We start from the raw sequence: 12,013 nt of genomic DNA on the forward strand, positions 1-12,013 counted from the left end.
GATGACTGTGAAGCCCTGCGACCAGTAGCCTGCAGCTCCTTTAGTCACTGATTGGTGTCTGGTTGTAGACCAGTGGAAACCTTGGAAGGAAGTGTTCCGAAGGATTCCTTCCTGGCAAGAGCAGGTGAAGCAAGGTGAGGACCAATGTCCCTGGTGGGTGGGAACCCACTGATCCCAAAGTAGGTGTGGGAGAAGCAGCAAGAGGGGAGCTCCCATTCATGGTGGGGGGGGGGGGGGGGGGAGGGGGGTTTTGAGCAGTACTGTGGGCCCACTGCAGCAGGTGTAATGGGCGGAAGTACCATCACCAATCACCATAGGGGGTGAAGTCATAGTAGCTGTAGTATATGATGCAGTTCGACATGTTGGGTGCAGCTGCTTGTATTTTTTCTTGGCCTCTTGTAAGTTAGTTTGTCCAGAGTCTTGTATTCTTTATTTTCTCTTTTCTCTGGAAAACAGTACAATCTCATGAGCAGGGAGAATTGTATTTTCCACAGCTCACACAAATGGGGCGTGGGGTACGAGTGTTCACATGCAATCCCTGCAGATGCCGTTTTCAATCCAAAGACATGTGCCCGAATTTCAAACACTTGAAGCACCAAAAGGGAAGGGGTTGGGTAGGGTGGAGTGGGGTGGGGTGGGGTTGGGTGGGGTTGGGTGGGATGGGATGGGGTGGGGTGTGAACATATAATTTCAGATCACATCGGTATACCATCACCCCAAATTTGTCTTAAATTCTTCACAGAGAAATAGAGCTTTGTGGGCATGAAGGAATCACCATCAGTCCTTGTGCAAAATAAGTGTTGTGCGGAGTACTTCTCTACTTGCTGCTTAGCCCTACATTCCTCCCATGACATAGCTACGGAAGGGAACATTTTAGGGTCTTAACTCTGCATTAAAAGAGGATTTTCCTTTCACAGAGACTGCTGGTGATGTATGGCTACCAGCGAGAGATAACCTCATCTGCTTCATTTGTGGCTCATCCACCATGGTGCCAGCCACTCCAAATGGGGGCTTTCCCCATGGGCACCACCCAGCCTCAGCAATGGCTACCAGGCCAGTAATCCATCTCTTAGAGACCCCATGCCTGTCATGAAGACACATACGTTTCAGCTCAGGCACCAGCAGTGTGACCCCTGCGTAGTCAGTGACTACCATCGTTGAGGTACTTGACAACCCCCCCCCCCCCTCCCCCACAACACGATGGCTACGGTGCTGGGATTTGGATGTATTACTTCATTAAAGGGAAGGGTGCAAAGATGGAAAGGCACACAGGTGGAGCATACACTGCACCAGGTGACCTTCCCTGTATGATCTGCACTTCTGGAGAATTTTGAAAACTGGTGGTTAGATCAAACCCAACAATGGAGACCATGTGTTTACTTAATGAACATTTTTAGAAAAGGCCGGAAGTTGAAAAACGAGTACCAAATTGTAAACCAGGTCCAAGCAGGGTTTGCACCAAGAAAACCATCAGATGGAGAGGCAGACAGGAGAGGTATAGTGGAAATATAAGCTTGCAGCACAGAAAGGAAGTAATGCTGCAAAAGTTAGGGCCCTGTGATAGGCAATCCTGTACTCACAAAAGAGCTGTGAGCCCCCTGGAGTTAGCTACAAGGGGAAGTACAGGGCTATTACAAATGTAGCTCCACTCATTGACATATGCTCACGACACACTACAGATACGTAGAAAAACTCATAAAGATTTGTTCGGCTGAAGCCGCACTTCAGGTTTCTGCCGCCAGAGCGCTCGAGAGCGCAGTGAGACAAAATGGCAACAGGAGCTGAGAAAGCGTATGTCGTGCTTGAAATGCACTCACATCAGTCAGTCATAACAGTGCAATGACACTTCAGGACGAAGTTCAACAAAGATCCACCAACTGCTAACTCCATTCGGCGATGGTATGCGCAGTTTAAAGCTTCTGGATGCCTCTGTAAGGGGAAATCAATGGGTCGGCCTGCAGTGAGCGAAGAAACGGTTGAACGCGTGCGGGCAAGTTTCACGCGTAGCCCGCAGAAGTCGACGAATAAAGCAAGCAGGGAGCTAAATGTACCACAGCCAACGGTTTGGAAAATCTTGCGGAAAAGGCTAAAGCAGAAGCCTTACCGTTTACAATTGCTACAAGCCCTGACACCCGATGACAAAGTCAAACGCTTTGAATTTTCGGCGCGGTTGCAACAGCTCATGGAAGAGGATGCGTTCAGTGCGAAACTTGTTTTCAGTGATGAAGCAACATTTTTTCTTAATGGTGAAGTGAACAGACACAATGTGCGAATCTGGGCGGTAGAGAATCCTCGCGCATTCGTGCAGCAAATTCGCAATTCACCAAAAGTTAACGTGTTTTGTGCAATCTCACGGTTTAAAGTTTACGGCCCCTTTTTCTTCTGCGAAAAAAACGTTACAGGACACGTGTATCTGGACATGGAAAATTGGCTCGTGCCACAACTGAGGACCGACAGCGCCGACTTCATCTTTCAACAGGATGGTGCTCCACCGCACTTCCATCATGATGTTCGGCATTTCTTAAACAGGAGATTGGAAAACCGATGGATCGGTCGTGGTGGAGATCATGATCAGCAATTCATGTCATGGGCTCCACGCTCTCCCGACTTAACCCCATGCGATTTCTTTCTGTGGGGTTATGTGAAAGATTCAGTGTTTAAACCTCCTCTACCAAGAAACATGCCATAACCGCGAGCTCGCATCAACGATGCTTTCGAACTCATTGATGGGGACATGCTGCGCCGAGTGTGGGAGAAACTTGATTATCGGCTTGATGTCTGCCGAATCAGTAAAGGGGCACATATCGAACATTTGTGAATGCCTAAAAAAACTTTTTGAGTTTTTGTATGTGTGTGCAAAGCATTGTGAAAATATCTCAAATAATAAAGTTATTGTAGAGCTGTAAAATCGCTTCAATCATTTGTAATAACCCTGTATATGATGTGCAGTAAGTGATTAATATCACTATTGTTAGTTGCCACATGCTAGCTTGGTTCTCAGTTTGATTCTAATACTTTCTATTCACTCTTCTCTACAGCTATCAATTATTTATTGTCTTGCCCTTTACTTATCTGTTTCCACTTGAGTCATGGACATTGCCATGTGCCTCTTCCAGTTTCTTATCTTGCTTATGTCCACATAGTGATTTTCTCTCACTCCTCCTCCCTCGTTCCTCGTGTCTCTGATCAGAAAAATGATCTGTTGGACTTTAATTAACATGCCACTGTGTTCTCTCTCTGTTTCCTTGGACTTCTGCACTTAATGCCCACTGTGAAACAAGGTTATTGTCTGGCCAACGTGTTCCATCTGTTAGCACCTCATCTCCTAGCTCACTACCACTTCACCTCAGATAATGTAAAAGTTGTTTAATGAGCAAGATTTAATGTTCCAAAATGTAGTCACCCACATTGTGTGTGTCTCTATGTCTAATATAAGTTTTGTTTTTCTTATTGACATACAGTTTACTTCAGAAACCTTTCAAATATAAGTTACATATCAAATAGTGACATTATACTTACATTCGTTTCATTTTCATCACATTATAATCTAAATCCACAGTTGTAGGTACAACACCATACAACTCAATTTGATAGGCCTGAGGTTTTAACCTCATCATTTCACGTGGAAGTTCCTTAATTGCTCCATTTCTGACATCTATAGAGATACCATAATCTACTAGAAAAACACGATAAATGTAGCCTCGGTCCAGCTTCGAGAGTCTAAGCACAGTTCCTCTGTGCCATCTGCGGGTTAGTGGATGCTGCACTGCGACCATCTGTGGCAGAATATATAAAAATCCTAGAGAATGTTGCAGTCAAATATGAAAATAAAAACTGCTGAAATAAGAGTAATGCCAAGAGTAAAGTTTACATACACAAAAATGAAAAACCAGGCTTCTACTAATAGCTTTCCAATGTTTTACGCAGTATATTCAATGAGATAAGCAGGCAACCAGTTAACAGCAGAAGTAAACAGAAGATGTGCAAAGTGTTAGAGAGGATGGAGATTTATTTCCTTTAACTATTAGGGATAGATGGTTGGTTGGAGATGGGGTGTTACAGGACCAAACAACAAGGTCATCAGTTCCTCAGTCAAGAAAAACCAACTACCCTAAATTATTTAGCCTCTGTACGAGATCACATGAAAAGATTATCAATTAAAATATTAATGCAGTCAAAAAGTTATCTAAAGTTCTTTGTAACTAACTGTCAACAGACTGGAATTATGTTAAATTTTATAGAGAAAACTAATTTTGGGCAAAGATCTGTCAAAAAAATCTACGTATTTTGTGAAGGATAATGCTGCACCTGAACATCAGTGATCTTTTAATTCTTAATTAAAACTTTTTATGTCAACATTTTAATAAAGCTTTGTAAACTGGTATTGTTCTGGGTTTATTTATATCATGTGTCTGTCAAGTCAATGTAGTTCTAGTTTTGTTCGAGTACAAGTTGTTGATCACAGTTGTACTTCGCCAGCATACAGTATTTCTTAATCAGTGATAAGTTTCGTCACGTATTTGAGATCAATAATGAAGGTTACCTATTCTGTCATTAATTAATGTAATCATACAAAAGCAGGACCTAATCAGTCTACATCCAAACTTAAGTATTCTAAAAATCAATTACTTTCTATGGGCATGGACACAGACATGGATATATTTGTGTGGGGACACGATAGCAAGATCTTTAGCACCTGCGCAAAAACAGATTGCGATGAGTGTTGATAAAATACACAAAACAGGAAAATAAAACAGCACGTACAACATAGGTAACAAAAGTTGGAAAACTATGTGCGTACCCGCACAGAACCACGGAAGGAAGTATTGCGTCAGGAGTAAAACATTACCGACATAGGAGAAAAGTGCTATAAGGAGCTAAAACAATATAGCAGATGGACATGGCTGGCTGACCTCAAGAATAAAACAAGGAGAAGCCAGTCACTCTTGACACCCCAAAACATCCAGCCTATAAGTTTAGGCCAGAGTACAGACACATAACAGGGCAGATCCCCACCAATATTTGCTTCTGCCCTTGCACCACACTCCATAAAGATATGGCTTACAGAGATGTGCACACCAAAGCATCACAAAGTGGAGGATTCTCTCGCCATAGTAAAAAGCTATGTGTGAGAGGCCAGTTCCCAATTCTAAGACGCATGAGGGTCACTTCATACTGCCCGAGCAACTGGCAGGAGGAAACGCCATGGTTGAGTTGTTGACTTCACCAACCGCAGCTTATTGGCTGTCACCGCCAGCCATTCCTCATCCCACAACTGTATGCACTTCCTGTATAGTGCAGAAACAACAGCCCGAAAGGGAATACGACACTGAGCCACATCCTGCCCTCTGCAGGCCTCCTTGGCAGACTGATCGGCCTCTTCATTTCCCCATATCCCTACATTACCTGGCACCCAGCAGAATGACACCTGCTTACCCTGCCATTGGAGCAAGTAAGGTTAGTCATATATCAGCCAGACCACTCCTCAGTTGGGTACAGGTTCTGTAATTATTGCAAGGCACTAAGGAATTGGAAAATGAAAAACTGTTTGCCCCGAGTATGATGCATCTACTTCAGTGTCTCCAGGATCACGTGGAGCTCCACTGAGAAAATGGTATACTCGTGAGGAAGGTGAATCCTGGTCAGGGAACACGACAGAGCAGCCAAGGGAATGCTCTTGTTTACTGTGAAACCATGGTGTATATCTAAAATGTTAAAATACAGAGACTGAAATGTAAAATCTGACGTATGATCTTTCTTAAAATTTGTCAAGTCTAAAGTACATCTGGGCCTCTGGTGAAGCCGAGGTGGAAATCTGCTTCCACAACGATGTAAAACATGAAGACTGGCCACACCCATCTTTAGAAGGCAACCCTGTGTACGAATCCCATAGCGCCTCGTTGCATGTTGCCACTTACGAAAAAGCCTTTCCAGTGGAGGCTGAGCAATAGTATGGTAGGCGAGTGTGTATGGTGTGAACAGAGTTTCATACGCCTGACGCATCATAAGTAGCCATTGCCTGACATGAGGTGGCGGTTCACCAGCCTTCGCACAGAAGCTTGGTACAGGGCTTGTTCTGAATGCCCCAGTGGCCAACCAAATCCCTTCACGGTGCATTACATCCACCATCTTTAAATAAAATGGTCTCGCAGACCCATACATCAAATTCCCTGTAAAACCGGAGCACACATGTCCTGTCTGCTCCCCACGTACTGTGGCTAAGACATTTTAAAATACTGAAAGTCTTAAGTAACCATTTTTTCAGGTCCTTGAGATGTGGCAACCATGTAACCTTAAGAGTCAAATATGAGGCCCAGAAACCTCACTGTGTCTTTAGAAGTAAAAATAGTGTCCCACGTCCTCAACTCAGGAAAGTTTAAAATGAAATAAGAACAATTAAAAAGAACACATACAGACTTCTCGGTGGAAAACTCAAAACCACTCTTCTGCGCCCATTCATGCAAGTGTCAAAGCGTTAGTTGTAACTGATGTGTTGTCATTGCGAGGCTTGAAGAAGAAGAAAACACAGAGAAATCATCGACAAACAAGGAACACTGGACAGGAATTTTCACTATGGATGTAAAGACAGTCACACTTAATATGCTACCTTGAGGGACACTGTTCTCCTGCTCAAAGTGATCAGACAGGACGTCACCAACTCTGTATCTAAAATATCGTGGTGAGAGGAAGTACTGAATAAAAATGGGAAGACAAACACAAAAACCCCATTTGTGAAGCTGCCCCAGGATAAGTTGCCTCCAAGTACTATTACAGGCCTTCTCGATGTCAAAAATATACCTCGAAGGTGATGCCGGCATAGGAAACACTATTGTTTAGCCGACTCCAGGAAGATAAGGTTATCGAAGGTGGAGTGATACCTCCTGAACCCACACTAAAAGCGACTAAGGAGTTACCTGGCTTCTAAGGCCCAGACAAGGCAGCAGTTGACCATCCACTCCAAGGTCTTCCCCATGCAGCTAGTGAGGGCAACACTACAGTAACTACTTGGGCATGTACGGTCTGTCCCAGGCTTTAAAAGGGGAACTAAAATTGCCTCATACCACGAGTCGGGAAAGTGACCTGACACCCAGATGGCATTAAAAAGTGTGAGGAATATATCTTTGTTTTGCCTTGTAAGGTGCCACAGCATACTGTAATGCAGTCTGTCATGACCAGGGGATGTGTCATGAGCCGCAGACACTGCAGGATCCAGCTCCCACGAAGAAAATGGGCAATTGTAATCTTCATCAGAGGTGGACCGGAAGTCCAAACTAAACCTCTATGGCACTGGAAACCTGGATCCTGAGAGGCTGTTGCAGTAACTGTGGCAAAATACGCTGGCATAGTCTCGCCAATGTCTCATGGATTGGTTTGGAGAGTGCCGTTCCCCATTACAGCAGCCATGGAGCATCTGCCTTCTCTCCCAGAAATACTCCTGATGGTCTCCCAAACGACGGAACTTTTGGTGGAATGATTAATGGTGTTCAGGAACTGTTGCCATGACCTCTCCTCTTACTCTCTCGAATAATTCGATGACTCTTTGCACTCGCCACCTGAAAGGCTGCAAGATTCTCTGTAATTGGTCGACACTTGAACCTACACAGAGCCGCATGCCTGGTCCTGATTGCAGAGCGGCATTGAGCACTCCATCAAGAGACAGGTTGCCTCTTCTGTTGTCCCGTGGACTGTGGAATGAATGCTGCAGCGGCGTGGTGGTTCATTTTAGTAATACGACACCCATGCCTCAACATTCAAACAATGTTCAAACTGCGCCAATTGAAATTTTGAGGGAGCACTTTCTTGGAAGAGTTGAGCAACATATTGCTTCCTCCCACATACATCTCATGTAATGACCACAATGAAAAAATTCAAGAAATTAGAGCCAATAAATAGGCTTACTGACAATCATTCTTCCCCATGTGCCTTTCATGAGTGGAACAGGGGAGGGGGTTGAGGAAGGGGGGGGGGGGGGGGGGGGACAACCATAAGTGTCCTCCATTGCTCACTATTAGGTGGCTTCTGGAGTATGATGTATATGTAGATACAGTAGCAGCTAGAGCTAATTTTCTGTGAAGAATGCACAGCATCAGGAAAGAAAATCATTGTTGCCTTCTTATTCACCTCACAGCAACTTGGCTGGATCAAAATCACGCAAGAAAGCACATCTGGTGGGACCTGCAAGCAAATGGCCAGCTGAAAGTGCCAACTGGCAAAAGAAACATGCTTATGTATGGTCTGTCATGCAGGGTCATTCAATTACGGCTTTATCGAAGGTGCAAAGCTAATATTGACTTACTGCAAATACACCGATTATCTTCAAGAAATGAATAGTGACATAGGTAAAGACTATGTTTTTGCGTTTATTATGTGGTTTAGAAGAGGGTTCTGTGATTGTCATGGATAATTCCAGTTATCATTTGAGAACAACAGAAAAAATTCCTAGCTGAAGCACAGAGAAGGAAGAAATCACACAGTGGCTAGAAGAGAAAAGTATTTCCATTTCAGGTCACTATACAAAAGCAGAGATGGTGGTGGAATCCAGGCACCAAAATATGAATAATCAATAGAATTTCACAGCCTAACAGCAGAAATGGGTCATGACGTTGTAAGTTTACTAATACAAACCCATAGAAAATATATGGACACTAGTAAAAAGAAAGGTTACATCAAGAATGAAAGATGTGAAGAATCTACATGAGGAAGCAATTGATGATGTCACAATGTACCACTGGATTAACAATTTACACCATGCTGAAATTCTATTTAAAAAAAAAAAAAAAAATAGAATTTCTGAAGGCAGGCATCCAACGAAAGTGCACTGAAGGTATTGTCATTACTTCAAATGACTCCTCAGTAAGTCAGTATTCAGAGCAATAAATCCCATCCCTTCCCTTTGCTGTCCTCTTCTCTTTCCTCCCCCTCCCCAATTATCAGTACAAAGCAGAACAGCCACCAAACCTGACTGTGCTGTCATGTTCTTCAGTGTTACTTGTGGGGACCAGAAGACCAGGGGCAGTGGCAAGGGTGACGGGGGGGCTATACCTACCCCCCCCCCCCCACACACACACACACACACACACACACACACACACACACACACACACACACACACACACAGAGTATCAAATTACACTGGATAAAATGACTTCAGAAATCAGTGAATATATTATTCCATTAGAATCAATCATTTTTTAAATAATTATATAGCAATATAGGTTGCAATGTATTCCAAACACATTTTAACAAAAGAATAAGAGCGTCAAATAGTTTACTGCCTAAACCAATAAATATCATTTAACTTAAAACAGGCATCTTGTTATTTATTAATGCACATTTTTTACCCTGAACTCTAAAACAGTTACCAAGAACTACATTAATCAACACCAAATTTTACCAATTTGTTGGTAGAGGACCCCAACTCTCCTTTTGTTAAGCCATATTCCATTCCCCCATTCTCCCAAAACCCCTCCCCCCTTGACCAACTTCTAGAATCGCCCCTGCAGAAGACTTGCGTCTTTTGTCTTGCAGCGATGTTAAAATTAATGTGCAACCTCAGGGAATGCTTGAATGATCACATAATCAAAACTGAAATAGTTTTATAATTTAACAGATGAACATTAATAATGTATATGGCTGTAATATACCTTCTAAACACACAAGAATACATTAATATGAAGGGGCTGCTATCTCACTACAGTGTTTTCAAAGCATTTTCTTGGTGTATGGATTTGATACCATAATGAAGTGTTCAAAATAAGTCACTGACAGCTTCTGATTATAAAATCATTCTTGAAATGTGCTACCTAGCGATTTCAGGCATCATTTTCAAATGAATGCCTTGTAATGCACTGAGCATACAGACAGCATTATCTGACAGCATAGTTCGCTTAGATCGGCTAGACATGTGGGCCAAAGGCTGCCAACTCGTGGCAACTGAGGTGTGCAGTGAGAAAACAAGTGGGTGAAACCTGCATGAAAGGTGGAGGGGGTGCCTTCTCCACTTACCCTTCCAGCTGCCACTTTCGTAGCTCCCTACTATATGTATAGTACAAATTTTGTTGAAACTGGATCAAAGGCTTCCCCAAAATGTATGAATTTGAGGCAAATTGGTAAGTCATCTAATTGCTGCTTTCTACAATTTATTCACAACTTTGTGATCAAATTTTGTAACCTTTTGCTCTGTTTCAGTATCTATAGAATGCTCTTTCCCATTGATTAACAAGAAAGTTGTAATATTATACTCCATACTGTACAGACCAGTTAAGGTAAATGTGCCTAAAATGTCTTCTTTCAGTCACCGCCCTCCTCCCTAAGCCTTTCTCACAAAAGTATCAGTTCCTGTATATCACACTATAGTTTACCTTTACATAATGAGATGTTTACTGGTCTATAAAGATAAAAAGATCTGTATTGAAAGTCGGACATTTATAGAGAAACTAGGAGTCAGGATTTACCTCAAATTAGACTTCTTTTATGGAGTGCAAGAAAATACCTAACATGTAAGTCAGATCAAGCATAAAGGATATTACAATTTTCTAACACAGCTTAGCAAATCATACCTCTGCTTCTTTTGGTAGGAAATGATCAGATGCTTTTGCCTGACTGCAGCGGATTGACAGTATTTCTTCCTTCACAAGGAATTCTTTACGCTGCTCAGACATTTTTATGTCGTTAGGGTCCATGACCCAAAATGCTGAACTGCTAATCATGTCACCTAATACTACTTTCTTAGCATCCGATGGCAATTCAGCAATGATATTATGCTTCTCCATGTTAACTCTGAAACAATATTGTTATAATTAGTCCTCAAGCACACAATTATTTTCAGCTTACATAAAAATGTATAACATGCAGAAGCTTTACAGTGTATATGAGCTACATATAGGTTACTTCAGTTTTCCACATTTAAACACAGAAGTATGAAAAGAAAAGGGAGGGGAAGACAACTGGCCCACAAAATGCAGGAGAAAGATGGTGCAGACACAGGTCAAATTGTTAGTTCATTATTTCCACATTGCTTCCAGACAAACTTGACAACATTTTAATACCACTGACAGCAAAAGAACCCCATGAAGAAATACTGGAATGTGAAACAAAAAGGATACAAAGTGCTCATTTAAAATAGCACTTATTTTAAAGGAAAATGAAGTGAAAAGAAAAGAACAAAAAGTAAGTTACTCAGATACCTGAGCCAGGAGTTAAATTAAGTTACAAACTAGTAATAAACCATGGTTAAATTAGCATCAATCTCTCACTGAAATTTTAGTTTCAGCACTTTCAAGTTTTCAGCAATAAAGTAACTCTCTTCTTACAAATTAACAAAGAGAACTAGAGGACTACAAAATAATAAGCATGCCAGTTCCAGTGGACGATTAAGGACATAATGTACAAGGTAGCAAGCAGCACTGACAAATTATTTTTGCATTGCTTCAGAACAATGATACTAAAAGTTCTAAAAACTTCCAACAACCCAGGATCCTTTTCTATAATTAGCATTGAAAACAAAGGCACACTATCTGCTGATGCCAGTATTGATTGATATCCCTCTCCTCAAGTGATTAATTCTCATTATAAGCTGCAAACATTGTAACATAACTCTTCTTACGCATCAGTTACTTCTACGATTTGCATTTATCCTTATCCCTTGTGGCGTTGCTGGTCTCCCATTGAGCACCTACCTAGGTGCGGATAGGGGAATGCTCACCAGATACGGTGGATATCCCGGAAATAAAATGCTGAGATGGAGCAAAACTAATGGCTGCCTTGTAGCTTGATATTGGCTTATTAAAGGCTAAAGGAAGAAAACCTTGAAAATAAATTACCTGGTCCCCAAGGTTGGCAGTTGTGTCAAAAAATTAAAATGTAAAAAAACCTAATACTATGCCTCAGAAAAAAAACGAAATCTTGAATGACAAACTGGAGAAGAAACAAAGGAAATGACATTTGGATGCTAAATGTGCAAGATATCTACACAAAACTGAATATATTACCAACAGAACTTTACAGGTTCAAA

The 12,013-nt window shown here is 42.0% G+C and overlaps 1 protein-coding gene across 2 annotated transcripts in view; it reads right to left on the minus strand.

Annotated features, from left to right (window-relative positions):
• Positions 1-12,013, minus strand: part of LOC124596376 (putative ATP-dependent RNA helicase TDRD12) — a 470,123-nt gene that overhangs the window by 450,193 nt on the left and 7,917 nt on the right. For both annotated transcript variants that reach the window (XM_047135490.1, XM_047135489.1), the window contains exons 2-3: positions 10,560-10,779; positions 3,520-3,776 (exon numbers count right to left, since the gene is read on the minus strand). In XM_047135490.1, the coding sequence (XP_046991446.1) occupies positions 3,520-3,776; positions 10,560-10,772 (470 nt within the window). In that variant the 5' untranslated portion in view covers positions 10,773-10,779. The remainder of the gene's footprint in view (positions 1-3,519; positions 3,777-10,559; positions 10,780-12,013) is intronic.

Source organism: Schistocerca americana, chromosome 2 (assembly GCF_021461395.2).
Source record: "Schistocerca americana isolate TAMUIC-IGC-003095 chromosome 2, iqSchAmer2.1, whole genome shotgun sequence".
Lineage (NCBI taxonomy): Eukaryota > Metazoa > Arthropoda > Insecta > Orthoptera > Acrididae > Schistocerca > Schistocerca americana.